At 40.0% G+C, this 16,236-nt stretch overlaps 1 protein-coding gene across 1 annotated transcript in view; it reads left to right on the top strand.

The window, feature by feature from the left end:
• SVEP1 (sushi, von Willebrand factor type A, EGF and pentraxin domain containing 1) overlaps positions 1-16,236 on the top strand; it is a 145,292-nt gene that overhangs the window by 11,793 nt on the left and 117,263 nt on the right. Inside the window, exons 2-3 of the mRNA XM_070430919.1 lie at positions 10,376-10,631; positions 12,673-12,849. Coding sequence (XP_070287020.1) covers positions 10,376-10,631; positions 12,673-12,849 — 433 coding nt within the window. The remainder of the gene's footprint in view (positions 1-10,375; positions 10,632-12,672; positions 12,850-16,236) is intronic.

Raw genomic sequence — 16,236 nt, forward strand, 5'->3', positions numbered from 1 at the left:
AAGTACAGATGAGGAAACTGAGGCACAAAAAATGTAAGTAACTTGACCAAAGTTACACTGCTCGTAAATCAAGGTACTAGAATTCAAATTCAGACAGCCTGGGCCAAAGTCTAAATTCTTAACCACCGTGAAATACTGCCTCTGTGCTATATTGTCAGAAGATCTATCAGATGCAAGACCCACTAATACATACTCACTAGTGAAGTCCACTGAAAAGACATGAGGCAGAGAGGGCAGCCATGAGCAGGACTTGGGTATGTAGATGACTAAGCAGAAGGCCAAGTGGAACAGTCATAGGACTAAGACATTTGGAGATTGTTAATTTGAATAGACACTGTAAAGCAGCAGTTCTCAACCTGTGGGTCGCGACCCCTTTGGGGCTCGAATGACCCTTTCACAGGGGTCGCCTAAGACCATTGGAAAACACATATATAATTATATATTGTTTTTGTGATTAATCACTATGCTTTAATTATGTTCAATTTGTAACAATGAAAATACATCCTGCATATCAGATATTTACATTACGATTCATAACAGTAGCAAAATTACAGTTATGAAGTAGCAACGAAAATAATTTTATGGTTGGGGGTCACCACAACATGAGGAACTGTATTAAAGGGTCGCAGCATTAGGAAGGTTGAGAACCACTGCTCTAAAGTAACTAATAATCCCAAGTGATCATGCTTATCTTTCACTCCTTTATCCCAATCAATCTGGGGAATTACCTCTCACATGCCATTTTATGCAGCATAATTGCATTGGCTAGCACCCCGCGCCCCCCCCCCCCACACACACACACCACCTCGTGTACCTTAACAGATGTATCTGCCAATCATTGCAGATACCAAGCCACTGAAGCAGTAGGTCATACCTTCTCCTTGCAACACATCTGGCTTCTCATTTACCTGGTTTCTGAATTCTTAGATTCCTTTAATCCAAGATCAATACTCAACCTCAGACCCTTTATTAAAATAGAAACATGACTCAAATAAAATCAGTTTTTCTAGTCTAGGTACATCTAGTCTCTATCTCAAAATATAAGCCAGTGTAAACTTAAGTTTATAAATTTATATGCCAAACCTCAGTACAAAACTTGGTCTTACACCTTAATTCAGTTTATCCTAATCTGGGAGACTCAATATTCACCTCCATCATAATAGTCCTCTTTTTTCCATATGCCATCCCATTTCACAGAAGAAGATCTTCTTATGAGTATTTCAGTAGTTTCTTCATGTAAAAACAAAACAAAACTCTTTTTAGCAACCAGCTCTATGATCATTAATGCTTAGAAAAATATTTTGTCAAGTACTTGAGTTGAGCTGATGAACTAGGTTTATTTAATAAACAATACATATTTAAGAAACACTGTCACTATTTTAAGTGTAAGTGTGTAAGAATGGGTTAATTAAATAGAGACTATATTATACTAAAAGCAATTTTAAAAGTCAACACCTTTGAATGATGACATATATAAATATCACTAGAGTCATTGATTGATAATTTAAGCATATAATATAATAAATATATGATAAGTAGTCTAATTTCTGAAAACTCAACCATTAATCATTTGGGGTTTAAAAGATATGAAATGCAGGGTTTTTTCTCCATAATGGTAATTGATGTGGTCATTCATATAATCTAAAATACAAAACAAGAAAAGAAAAACAAGACAAACTCTAAATTGCATTTATTTGGAATGCTAATAAATGTCACAATTAAATGTGTTTTTTATAAATTTACAATAACTATAAAAAAATAAAATACATGATAAGTTCATGAACTTAAAATCTCCCCTCAACCCTCACGCATATGTGAGTACAATTGATTTGAAATATATCTGGCTTTTTGGAGAGTTTTAGAGTTGCATTGTTGCTGAAACCCAAATATTTGCAATATAATGATTAGATTCTCTGTATCTTTCATGTATTCTAAACTCCTGCTAAACTTTTTCTGCATAGTTACTCTTAAAATACCTGGTAAAAAGAAGTAATTGCTTTAACAACTTTGAATCATAAATAGCATAAATATTATTATACTTGCATTCTCCCTGTCTTGACACCGTGTTTCCTGGTATTTGGCACTCTTTTGGAAGCACAATTTGACCTGATAAATTTCTAAAACAATTTTTCTGCTGGATAAGTGTAGGCATAGCATTAAATTCTTTCTTTTCTTTGAAGCTCTTTTCTCCTGTAGTCCATGTCAGTCAACAACCACTTTCACTGAGAGCAGTACCCATTCTCTTCCTAAACTACTTGCTCACCCATGGGTGTCATCCCTTTCTATGTGGATTGAGGTGGCAATGCAGAGGTTCAGATGATCACTTATATTCTTTTTCCTGGAATCTGGACTAGGGCACAAAGAGTTCTGAGAGGGTAGTTTGGATTATAGTTTTTTTGTTTGTTTGTTTGTTTGTTTTGGGGGGGTGGGGTGTTTTTGCCAGTAGGTAGGGAATATAGTGTTACAACTGCACAGAAACCAAAGGAATCCTGTCAATGCAAGGAGTGAATGAAGATGTGCAGACAGAAGCTGAGAAAAGGAAACAGATGGAAGGCCGGAGGGAGTAGCCACTATGTTCCTGTGCTTTGGTTGTTCCTATTTCAGTCGCTCTTGAAGCTCAGTTCTTCTTTCCACTCCTTGAGAGATATTCCTATATGCTTCCAAAATATCCCCCACTTTGGATAAGCTAATTAAGTAGATATGTTTCTTGCCTCATTATGTTGCCTAGACTTCCCACCTAGAAGTGATGGTGCATTCTTGCCTTGTTCCTGAATTTAGTGAGAATGCTTCAAGCATGATTTTGCCCATTGGTTTATGATAGCTCTCTTTGTCACATTGAGTGGCTCTCTATTCTTTGCCTAAGTGATTTATAAAATCATAAACTGGTTTCCAAGTATCATCTGAGATTATTTTACTTTTCCCTTTGACCTCTTGATGTGAAGCATATGAATAAATTCTCATCTTTGACTTTATGCGCTAACTGCCACTTGGTCATACTGTATAGGCATTGAGCATGTCAAGTGAAATCATTTTATATATTTATTCATAACAGTATTTATAATAGTGACTTTGTTGTAGTAAATCAGCAGTTTGTTTAAGAGTGATATGTCAGTTAGCCCTCTTTAATTTTCATTTGACTTTTTGCTATCCAGATCTTCTTTATTCCTTGCATGTTTATAGAGTGGGAGATGGAATTTGGCATTATTCGAAAGTTGATCTGTCTTTTGCATGTTTGTTCTGTTGTGTTTTTGTAGTCTGGGTTAAGTCTGCTACTCATCAATTCCTGTGCACACCATTTCACAATTTGATGTACTGTCCCTATGGGTCCATTTCAAAATGATCTGTGTCCATGTTTAATAACTAAAGCATGTACGTGGGTGGAACATTCTGAATATAAATCTGAGATTAAGTTCTTTTTTGACCCTCTGGTTCTTCTGTGATTTGGCTAGACTATAATAAATAGCCTAAATGTTACTCGAGCCAACATTCTCTTTTCATTCTAGAATTTCAGTCTATGAAGCCTGAGTAAATACTTAAAATAAATGAGACATACTAAGTATGATTGATTTGATGTTAAAGTATTAATAAGAAACCTTAGTTATGACAAAAATACTCTTCCCAGTTATATATTTGCCATTGTTCTGTTTTTTGCTTGTTAATATTTTCATTGTATCATCAAATGCAATAATGAAAAATCCCTAGGACAGTGCCTGGTATACAATAGAGGGTCAATACAGATTTAGTGAAACAAGTTTAAATATTATATTTATGAGAATTTTCATTTCACAATTGCAGAACAGGACTCACTGTAACAACAATGTTGGGCCTAGAATTTATTGGTTTATTCTGCATGTTGGACATATAGCTAGTGGAAATTAAGACATTGTTTATTCTTTCACCCACTATTTCAGAGTTGTTTTTAATTAATCAATAGAGTGAAAATATAAAGGTCAATCCTTGCAGTATAGTATCTTGCAGTCTAATTTGTGATACAGCCAGATATATAAGCATTAACTATAATTTTGATGGGATTAGCATAATGCAATGTAGTGGAGCTATTGGCAATGATTTAGTGTTTTCTGCATAGCAGGAGAATTTAGGATAGCTTCAAAAAGGAGATGAACTTTGATCTTGATTATGAGGAACTAGTAAAAAGAGGGGGTAGACATATGTGGAGATGAGAAAGAGTTATTCATTATTTCCAGGCAGACCCTGTGGGTTTCAACCTAGTTTCCAGCGACATGGCTAAACGCACCAAGGTCAGAATTATCAGTCAATATGAGGAAAAAGGGGGAAATAACCTTTCACCTGGCTTCTTGGAAATTTCTCTGCTAAAAAAATTGAGTGTAAGATACAGATAAGGTTCAAGAATTCACTATGAGAAACAGCCCTACATCCTAGGAAGCATTTGTTATATGCACTTAAGTAAATAAAACATTGAAGTGGAGATGAGATATGAGAAGATAAAGAAAGGAGTAAAAGTACAACAGAACTGGCTGAGAAGCTCAAAGGAATACAAAGAACTATGTACAATGAATAAATATTATAATACTAGAGGCCTGGTGCATGAAATTCATGCACAGGTAGGGTCCTTAAGCCTGGCCAGCAATCAGGGCCGATCTGTGGGGCGACCAGCAGGGCACTTGGGGGGAGGGGCCCATTGGCACCCTCCTTGGCTGGCCTAGCACCGCCCACTTGCAGGCCCTCCCTCACCACCGTCACCGGTCGCCTCTCTCTGTGGGGCAACCAGCAGTGTGATCGGGGAGCCCTCGCTGGCACCCACCTTGGCTGGCCTGGGGCCTGTGGGCGGGGGGCAGCTCCTGCATTGAGTGTCTGCCCCCTGGTGGTCAGTGCGTGGTCATAGCGACTGCTCATTCCACCATTCATTCAATTTGCATATTAGGCTTTTATTATATAGGATCATCGTAGGAAACGTCCAGACCTATAGAGAATTTTTATGAGTTTGAGCCAAAAATGACAACAGATGCCAGGAATGAAAATCTCAAGCGATTAAGAAAATGTTCCTGAGAATGGCAGTTTTGAAGCTTATTTTATACACTGGAGATCCGGTGCATGACATTCGTGCACTCGGCAGGGGGTTGCAGGGGTCCCTCAGCCTGGCCTGCACCCTCTCACAGTACGGGAGCCCTCAGGGGATGTCTGATGGCTTAGGCCTGCTCCCCGCAAGCCGTCAGTCGGACATCCTTAGTGCTACTGCTGTGCTCCCTGCCGTGAGCCCGGCTCAGGGCTTCTGGCTGAGCAGCGCTCTCCCTGTAGGAGCGCACTGACCATCAGGGGGCAGTTCCCACATTGAGCACCTGCCCCCGGTGGTGCGCATCATAGTGGTTGGTCATTCCACTGGTCGGTTTGCATATTAGCCTTTTATTATATAGGATTCAAATCAAGGAGGAGACATAAGCAGGGTTACATGAAATCCTTTGGTGGTAGATTAAGGGGGTGGGAGAAAGCAAAGGGGGAAAATCTCTAAAATTGGACAAAAGGCTAAACAGAGAGACAAATAGTTCTTTCACATTGGTGGGTATAGGATAGTTATTAACACTTATAGCACATAGAGATGGTACATGGGCAAGAAGATAGCAATGAGGGGACCGTGGTCACATACTCTGGTGTTGGCAGTTGTGCCTAGAGGTTACTCTGACATTTCAAAGGTATGTTAATTGTAGATGCAAAATAGGCTCACATAAGTAAAGATTGACCTTTGTGAAGGAAGCTACAGGCCTAGGATATCATTGCCCTCTATGACCTGCTTTTACTTAGGAATTTCTATGTTCAGACCATCCATGTTGTTCAGACCATTGCTCTCTGAGTTTGTAGGGCCTGTCATCTGGTCTCCCCTGAGCTTGTTGGGTTCAGTATGTGGCCCCTTTTTCATCCACAGTAGCAAGGAAAATAAATGCAATGCCAAGATTAATTCTTCATTAGAGGGAAAGGAACCAACACTGGATAAAACCAAACAGTGACATGGAAGAAAAACTTGAGACATTTCCACCAAATCCAGAAGGAAGTAAGATGAAATAAAAAAGCAATAGAGCCAAAACCGGTTTGGCTCAGTGGATAGAGCGTCGGCCTGCGGACTGAAAGGTCCCAGGTTCGATTTCGGCCAAGGGCATGTACCTGGGTTGCGGGCACATCCCCATTGGGAGATGTACAGGAGGCAGCTGATCGGTGTTTCTCTCTCATCGATGTTTCTAACTCTCTATTTCTCTCTGTAAAAAATCAATAAAATATATATTTTTTTAAAAAGCAATAGAATATATGAAGTCCAGGCAATGAGGAGCCAACAGAGGCATACATAATTTCTTTCCCAGAAATACGATTCAGAAATATTAAACAATAAGCTTTCCTTAAGCTGGAGACTATTTGACTATTCAAATTAAAAAGCTTGGTGAAATGTTAGAATTTGAAGGATGAGACAAGTATTATATGTATCATATGGTGTCTTGTTTATAGTTATTGTTTCCTAACAAAGAAAGAAATGTGGAAAAGAAGTTGGAACCCTGGCATCATTTACTAGTTTTCTGCTCCCTGGAGGAAAATGGCTCTGATACAATCACAGTAGGTGACAGTTCATGGCATCCATTTTTTAAAAGATGACCTATGAGCCTATCTAGCATGGCTCAGTGGTTGAGCGTTGACCTATGAACCAGAAGGTGACAGTTCAATTCCCGATCAGGACATATGCCTGGGTTGTGATCTCCATCCCTGGTGTGGGGCAGCTGATCAATGATTCGCTCTTATTCATGTTTCTAAGTCTCTCTTCTCCCTTCCTCTCTGAAATCAATGAAAATACATTTTAAAAATATAAAAAGTAAAAGATGACCTATGAAGTTCTCTGTCTTGAGTTATCCTCACTCAAGTTTGGCGGTTTGTTATGGCTGAGGTTGGGTTGCGCTTGGAGTTATATCCACATGTATTTAATTACCGGAGCCCAAGGGCAAATATTGTCCCCAAGTCCGATATTTTGTGACCTCTATTTTTCTTTCAAGACCATTTTTCAAAACAGTTCTCTTGTGGCCTGACTTTGTGGGGGAGGGGATTGCAGTCTTGTGTAACGGTGATGGATCTCGGGTGTTAGAACGATGTTACACAATCCTGCATTTTTATCATTCTAATGACTATTGCTGGACAAGGGGAGCTTACTTCCCTGCCAGAGATTTATACAAGCTAATCAGAGGCTTGATACAATGCAGATGGCGATAACCTTTTACCATACTAAGTTCACGTTGAGTTTTTCTTTGGCAGCAAAGAGCTTGCCTCATTCAGTATCCTGGACCAAAAAAAAATTCTATTTCTTAAATGCCTTACAGAGTATCGCAGATGATGTAAACTATTTCAGGAACACTGCAAAGGGAATCACATGCGAGGCCTCCGCCACATTCCACAGAAGTGACCACAGACCTATTTACTTCTTAGAACTGAGGGATGGAAAATGTTGTGTGTTTTTTAATTATGTTTTTTATTCAAGTACAATAAAGCACAAAGATTGGGGAGGGGGACAGATGATTTTCAGTAAGTTCTTCACTCCTCCTCTAAAGGACATTCCAAACCCAGATCTTGTGTAATTCTTTGCTTGAACTACTAGTCCTGCGATTCTTACTATTTTAAGCTTAATATATTGCCTTGCCAACAGATATAATGGTTCCTGTAAAAATTCACCCATTCCCTGCAAGAAGAGAAGAAAAATAGAATCACACCTCAAAGTGCTGTTTATGTAAGGAGCAGCTCAGCAAGAAATCCCTGCTAAATCCTTTTCCTGGATGTGAGGAATGTTATTGACAATGAACTAAGATTAATATTACAAGATAGGATTTGTTCATGTCAGGACAAGAAAGGCACAAAAAGGAAACATTTTGGTACAAGCTGTACAAAACACAGTGCGTGTGTGCATGTACACACACACAGATATTCCCTACATTCCTACTGCTCACTCAAGGCCAACTCACTCACGTAACTCTCTGTAGCGTATCCTAGAGTTCATCCACTCCACTCATTTATGAATTAGTTCATTGAATAAATATTGATGAGCACATATTCTGGGCCAGGCACTGTCGTCAAGAATAGCATACTGGGCGGAGCCGGTGTGTGTGCGGGGGACAGTTGACTTGCTCTTTCTCCTTTCCATCAACATTTCCACTAGTTTATTGTCTTGTTTACAGTGAACTGCCATGGTCTTGCTGGAGAGAAGAGTAATCAAAATGAGCGAAAGCTTAGGGGAGTTGGGTTATGATTTCAGAGTGGAACAACTTAGAAAGAAAGAGTTTATAGCTTAGTCAAGAGCACGAATGTTGTAAACACAACTTGCCACATCTTGGAGCGCTGGAACTTGGAGGTCCCCTTTGAATACTGACACACAACTTTGGGGGCAAATAAAGTAATATCTAGCTTCATGCCATCCATAACAGATCGTTGAATTTTTCCCCAGAGGTGGTACTGAATGAAAAGGAGTGTGTGTGCGTGTGTGTGTGTGTGTGTGTGTGTGTGTATGTGTGTGTTTCCGTCCATTCCAATTGCTAGGACTTTTGCTTGGGGTATGTACTAACTGAAAATGTTTATAAATATATATGTCTATACATGTACATACATATGTATGTGTATATATGTGTGTATATGTATATATATGCATGTGAATATATGTATATGTATATATTCCTATACATATATATACTTTATACTTTTCAAGCCTCATTCCAATTATTATTTTTATTAATACTCAAATTATCCTTTATTTAACCAGAAGGAGTTTCAGATAGTTTCTGGTTCTCTTTGGCGTGCCCTTAGTACCCTTTAATAGCCTATGTAGTAGGCTTTTGAGAAGGAGTGGGGTGAAGTATTTGACTATCTCTTCTCAATTGCTGGGTTTCCAGATGTTCCCCAGAGTCATATTTTTTTAGGTTAATTTAATTGTCTTTAAATTCAGATTTAATGGTTTTATCTCTCGCTCACAAACACTAACAAATTTGGTAAGGGTTACTGGATTAGAATCAATACCTAATGATCATGTATTTATGAAGAATGCTTTCTATAAGCATGAATTTTATAATCTTAAGAGAATCTGGGTCTTATGGCTGAATCTGCTCCTAAAAATGAATTGAGACAAAGTTATTATTTAAATTATATCATCACTTTTTAACTTTTAACAAAATCTAGGCTATCATTGCCGTTCTTCCAGACTTTCTGAATGTAGTGTTTGAATTACTGCCTAGTAAGCATTGAATGCCTTCTAAAAACTTGTCAGAAAATATAATACTCCGGCACTTTATTACCTTTCTTATCTAACCATAATGAAAAGCAACAAGGGGCCATTTAGTTACAGTGCCAGACTCACCCCTGGGTTCTTTGTGCCTTTTCAGTTTGATGTTACAAAGCATCAGTGGTAATGAATAGATGCCTTTTTCAAAAGTTTTATTTTTCTTCTATCTATAGAGAAGGAATAGCATATAACATTTATAAAGCATAACTCATTCATCCTAAAATAATAAAGCCCAGGTGTCAGGTTGAGTAAAACAGCATTTTCTTATGAAGATAGGATACCACCACCAACAGCTGATTTTGTGCTAATACTGGGTGGTCGGTCCCAGTAAGAAAGATGAAATATTGAATCCATTCTACAATATTGGAGGAGCAGTGGAAAAACAAATATAGAAGGGAAGGCTGGCCATTATTGACTCTGAAAAACAAATTCACTTACATTTTCCCTCTGGTTAGGCTTTTAGTGTATGATCATGAGGTGGAGAGAGACAGACAAACAGACAGGTGGTTATGCTTGGAAGTAGATTCATGGGACTCAGATCTGGTTCATGTTTTGAGAGCTTGAAAATAAAAAAGTTTAACAATAGTGATACTATTAATAAAAATTCATTCCATAAACATTTGCTGTTCTCTATTAGTGAGGTCCATGGCAGTGCTGCTGCTGCTGATACATTTTAAATGCCTCTAAGGTTTATTGTGGTTCTGTGAGACCCTTGTAGGCTGTAGTCTGTGCCTATTTCTCTGTGATCCATGTTCCTTCCCCCACTCAAGTGAAAGGCTAATGATTGTCACAAACACTATTTTATTTTTTTAAATATATTTTTTATTGATTTCAGAGAGGAAAAGAGAGGGAGAGCAAGATAGAAACATAATGCTGAGAGAGAATCATTGATTGGCTGCCTTCTGCACACCCCCTACTGGGGATCGTGCCTGCAACCCAGGCATGTGTCCTGACCAGAATCGAACTGTGACCTCCTGGGTCATAGGTCAACGCTCAACACTGAGCCATGCCAGCTGGGCTCAAACACTATTTTACATAAGAAGGGACGCAGATAGTAGGTCAATGCACTACAAACTCATGCTAACTTTCTCTGTTTCATTACAGCAAATTCTTCATCATTCTAGAGAAAATGCGACTAAAGTTATATTTCTCATCACTGATGGCTATTCCAATGGGGGAGATCCTAGGCCAGTTGCAGCAATGCTGCGAGATTTTGGAGTGGAGATCTTCACTTTTGGCATATGGCAAGGGAACATTCGAGAACTGAATGACATGGCTTCTCCCCCAAAGGAGGAGCACTGCTACCTGCTCCACAGTTTTGAAGAATTTGAGGCTTTAGCTCGCCGGGCATTGCACGAAGGTAATGGAAACCTAGTGGCATAGGATGATGCATTTAAATGGGGTTTCTTTATCTCTTACAGCTTGAAACCCATTAGAGCAGTGATGGCGAACCTTTTGAGCTCGGTGTGTCAGCATTTTGAAAACCCTAACTTAACTCTGGTGCCGTGTCACATATAGAAATTTTTTGATATTTGCAACCATAGTAAAATAAAGACTTATATTTTTGATATTTATTTTATATATTTAAATGCCATTTAACAAAGAAAAATCAACCAAAAAAATGAGTTCGCGTGTCATCTCTGACACGCGTGTCATAGGTTCGCCATCACAGCACTAGAGAGTAAAATCAAACCCTATGAAGTCCTCGCCAAGCATGATGCCCAGGTGTCCTTGGTGTGTTATGAGATGTGTTGAACTTCATACACAGAGATGGCACTCTGACCTTGCAACAACAGTATCTGTTTTGTTTTTTAACAGCTGTGATATATTTTCACTAAAATATCCATATGCTCCCACCAGGAACAGTTAGAATCAATGGAATGCATTTAGGTGTGTGTCGAGGCCACACACAGAGTGGGAAGCCTTGACTTAGATCTCATTTACAGTTACCCAGAGAGATGAAGTAAACATTCAGAGATAGGCCTAGTGAATCTCACCAGAATGTTTCCAGAAATACACATGAAGATATTGGGGCAGTAAATGCTTAACACATACTTCTTGACCTGACAGTTTGAAGATACACGAGCTATGTAAAAGCTGAAGACCATTGCCCCAACAGAGAATAAGATCAGAAAATCCACTCATTAGAACTCTTTGTACACATTTATAAAGATGTTTAGTTGTATGGTTTAAATTAGATGAACCTCCAGGCAAAACATGGGCATGGGTCTTGGTGAGCCACAGAGAAAGTGTGGACTGTGAGGAAATGACAGGAGATCTGGCCTCGGACCGAAGCCATGTGGCAGATAAGCATGATCCTGGCAGGTATCCGCGTGAAAGATTCGTTTTGATGGGCAAATCACAGCAACATGAGATTTTAAGCAATTAGGGATGTTTATAATAAGCAGATCAGCCCCACTTGTCATTCCAAGGGACGAGTCCAGGGCAAGACCTCAGGCTAGCTGTGGACATAGCAAAAAATCCCACTTAGCCGTCCACTAGCTGAGTGGCTTTTGGCAAATTATTTCACTTCTGAACTCCCTAAGTTTCTTGTTATAAACTAGGGAATGAGAATAGTACCTACTACATCGGATTGCTGCAAAAGTTAAATGGGTTAATACATATGAAATTATTTTTAATGATACTGAGCACCTATGATACTAAGCCCTCAATAACTATCCTTTATTATTACCTTAAGCAATTTATCTAACATCTATGAGTTTCAGTTTCCTCTATTTTTAAAAAACTGTAATATTTAACATAATTTTATCAGGAGGATTGCATGAACTATTTAAAATTTCATCAAGGATAGTGTTCAGCACATGGCAGTTCAGTAACTGGGGTTTTTCTTCATGTCTCTTTTACATAAAACTTAATGATTTACTTAAAGTTGAGAGGCAAACCAGATCCTGCTTCTATTATTTAACTTGTTGTGGTACCGTTATTTAAATCTTTAATCCAGTGACTATACAAGTGGTGGAATTAATCCTTTAGTTAGTAGCTCACAGCAACACCCTTACGAAGCAGTCAGGGTTGTAGTTCATGTATTTGGACAAGGATTTTGGAAATACTGAAGCAGCGGAGCACTGCTGGGGTGGACTGACTGCTTTACTTCCTGCCGCATCTGGAGATTCCTCCCTGAAGTACTTAATATCTGCCTGACCCCGTGTGGCCTCCAGAACTTGTGATGAGGTCCCGGACTGAAATAACTGGCTGAAACAAATCCCCAGTCTGTGGTAGTGCAAGTAACACAATTTCATATTTGGGTGGGAGTGGGGAGCAGTTGGGAATTAAACAGATATGAAAAGATATTTTCTCCAGCTTGCACTTACATCTTAGTAACTAGAGTTGTAGCATTCAACCGTTAATTCATTTTTTTAATTACCCTCTATCATGGGTAGATCTGCCTTCTGGGAGTTTCATTCAAGAGGATATGTCTCATTGCTCACATCTGTGTGAAGCCGGCAGAGACTGCTGTGACCGAATGGCAAGCTGCAAATGTGGGACACACACAGGTCAATATGAATGCGTCTGTGAAAAGGGATATTACGGGGAAGGTCTACAGTATGAGTGCACAGGTGAGTCTCCAGTTTGTGTCTAACTCTCAGTTATCTGTTGCTGTGTAAACAATGATCCCCGAACTCAAAGGTTTCAGACTTACTGCTCATGAGTCAGCTGGGCAGCCCTTTTGGTCTCGGCGTGTCAACTCATGCATGTCATGAGCTGTGAGTTGGGTAGGCTGCGTGGCTGATCTTAACTGGGTTCTCTTAGCTGGCTGGAGTCTGGTCTAAAATGGGATTGTGTAGGACCGCTAGGTGGTCCTTTAGGTGGCCCTTCAGACTCCATCAGGCCCGCCTGGGTGTGTCCATGTGATGGCAGAATTCCAAGGGGAAGAATGGAAGCTTGCAAAGCCCCTTGAAGCCTAGGTTCAGAACTGGGAAGGGAGGATGTGGGATGCCTTGTTTGTAATCAGTAAACAGCCAAATCTGTCCTCAAGCACATAAACCAAAATACGCCTCAGTCTCTGTATGAGATGGAAGCCAGTGGGATTCTTATCCTCAGGCCCCAGGAACTCGTGGGATTGTCACAGAAAAGTGTAGCATTCACTTGATGGTACTTTAGCTCTTCACAAGCCTCCATAAAGGGATTTCAGAAAGCTCTAAAAGTGCTGTCACTTCAACATGGAATTCACTTCATCAATATTTGTAATTTTACCTCCTCTAGCTTTCTTTACCAGAGGCTCTTGATATTTTAAATATTTTCTTAGAAAGGCAAGAAGAGCAATGTAGGATTCCTGTGTCCTTCATTATATTTTAGGAAATACCTGGTATTTAGAAGTAGTATATAGTTTTTCTATGATAGCATTTTGTTTGTTCTTTTTTTTTTTTTTACCTAAAAAGCAACATGATTATTTAATAAGTTGCAGCTCTTCCATGATATGATCTTTGGAAAAAGTGTATTTCCATGGAAATTAACATGCACCAGGAACACAGTAGGTTTACTTTATACTATACCACATGGTCTGTCATTGCTTGGTCATGTGGACATTGCTCTGACATTTGGAAGGTAGGCCTTCTGCCACACAGAAGCGTGGCCCTCCCTTCTCTACCTGACCTGCTTTCTCTTTCTTCTTCTCCTCGTAGGCCGTTTCCTCTTGTGCTCTTCTTTTCCTCTCATTAATCTTGCTGCCCCTCTTCTTCCTCCCTCAATTTCCCCTCCCTTCCCTGGGCCTGATCCCAGCTGGCAGAGGCATCCTTCCTGGGCCCACCATCCTCCACTCCCCCCCCCCCCCCCCGCCCCCGGGGCAGAGTCACTCCTTTCTTGGCCTTGCTCCCACTCAACCCAGCAGGATTTCTCATTGAAGCTGAAAAAAGGGGGGACATCAGCCTAACTGCCTCTGAGTTGGCAATATGCCTCCCCTTGAATCTTCCCACACTTCCATCCACAGCCCTGCTTGGCACTGTCCCCAACACCCCTGCTTTCTTCCTCCCATCCTCGCCCACCAAACATAGGCAGAAGCGCTCATTTTCTTGCTCCGTGCTGTAGTCAGCATGTCTGCCTTCCGTGTGGTCCCAGACTGGACTGCTCTCTGCCAACAAGCCACTGCCGAATGGCCGCCCAGCAGCCTCAGCCACGCTGGGCGGCAGCCCCCTCTGCTCCACGGCTCTGTAATCTTGCATCCCAGGGGAGCAGCTGCAGGAAGAGAGGGGGTGGCTCACAAACCCACTGCCCCCAATTACCCAAGTAGCTGTGGCTGTTACCAGTCGTACATTCCCGGCCGAAAGACACAGCAGCCTGTAAAATGTGTGAGGGGCAGGCCTGTCAGTACAGCCTCAGTAGAGGGCTCAGGAGCACTTTTACTGCTGCTTCTAGCCAAGGACACCAAGCACAGAAGGAATCGTTTATCCACCCTCTTTTAAATTAGTAAGTAAGCCTCAGCTTCATACTTTCTCCCATGCAATATATAAACTAGACATAGTTGCATTGATAAATGTTCATATTGTCACCTTCAGTATTCATCCCCAAGATATTAGGAAAAGTGGTATTGTAACTCCTCGATGTGCATGGTGACTGTGTAGAGTTGTAGGAGGCCGGGCTCATCCAGGGCTTCTCCTGCATGCCGGGAACTAAGAAAAATAAATAAAGTTGCCAGGAACTAAGAAAAATAAATAAAGTATGTCCTCCCTATGGCATGAAAGACTCATGACCAAGCTCTTTTCTTCTGGAAAGACAGGAAGAAATATTAGCTTGAGATCATACAGTACTGAAAACCTGGAAGCCGTGAGCCCCTTTAAAATCTATGCAGTTGACAGATGTTATGGAGTCCCTTCTCCATGCCAAGCCCAGGCATTGAGTCCACGCAGGGTTTCAATGGTGAGCAGACAAATGAATTTGTAAATGCAAACTATGATGTATGCTATTAAGTAAAAATGCTCATGGTATGAAGAGGGGACTACGGGGAAGGATAGACTAAGATCATGCCTTCTAGGCTAAGATCTGAAGGATGACCAGACCATAGCTATTTATTGCTGAAGGAGAGAATGTTACCTTTCATTCAGAATAGTTGGAATTCTGAGTATTTATCCTCATTGTAGAAATGATGCCTTTCAGAAGCAAATCATTCCTCTTGAGAGCCAAAAGAAACCTTTGAGATTATCTTCTCTAAGCCCCTCATTCTGCAAGAGGAAATTGAGGTCTCAGAAAATATGAGTATTTCCCTCAAGATGGCATATCCGGCCATCAGCAGGACCTGGGAAGGGTCCCAGGACACTTTTTTTAAAGTCCTATGTTATTTCCAAGATAACATACCACTTATTTTGCAGTTTTGAAAATAGCTTCTTGTATGCATTGCTTTTCCATAGACACGGAACTGTGCTCGGAGTGTTTAAAACAAAGAAGACCTGGCTCAAATGCAACCTCTGCTGATTACAAACTGTGTGGCTTTGGATGATTAATTTCTTCTGATTCTCAGCTTCTTTTGTAAAATGTGCTTAATAACGGTGTAGTTGTACATACACACACACGTATATATACAGGTATCTGTGTGCATAGAAGTATATAGATATGTGTGTGCATATATGGGGTGGGCAAAAGTAGATTATAGTTGTGAGTATGCAAAACAGAGTTTATTCTTTTTAAAAAATTTGTTATTTATTGATTTTAGAGAGAGAGGAAGAGAGAAAGCTTAAAAAACATTGATTTGTTGTTCCACTTATTTATGCATTCATTGGTTAGTTTTTGTATATTGCTCTGACCTGGATTGAACGCACAACCTTGGTGTATTGGGAAGACACTCTAACCAACTGAGTTATCTGGCCAGGGCCAGAGTTTACACTTGTATTATTATTTATTAATTATTGTGATAGTTACCCATAAATCTACTTTTTCTCACCCTGTATATACATTATATGTATATAATGATATACACACACACATATATGTGTGTGTGTGTGTGTGTGTGTGTA

The sequence above is a fragment of the Myotis yumanensis genome, unplaced genomic scaffold (assembly GCF_028538775.1).
Source record: "Myotis yumanensis isolate MYYU_CA2020_CCGP unplaced genomic scaffold, mMyoYum1.0.hap1 SCAF_12, whole genome shotgun sequence".
Lineage (NCBI taxonomy): Eukaryota > Metazoa > Chordata > Mammalia > Chiroptera > Vespertilionidae > Myotis > Myotis yumanensis.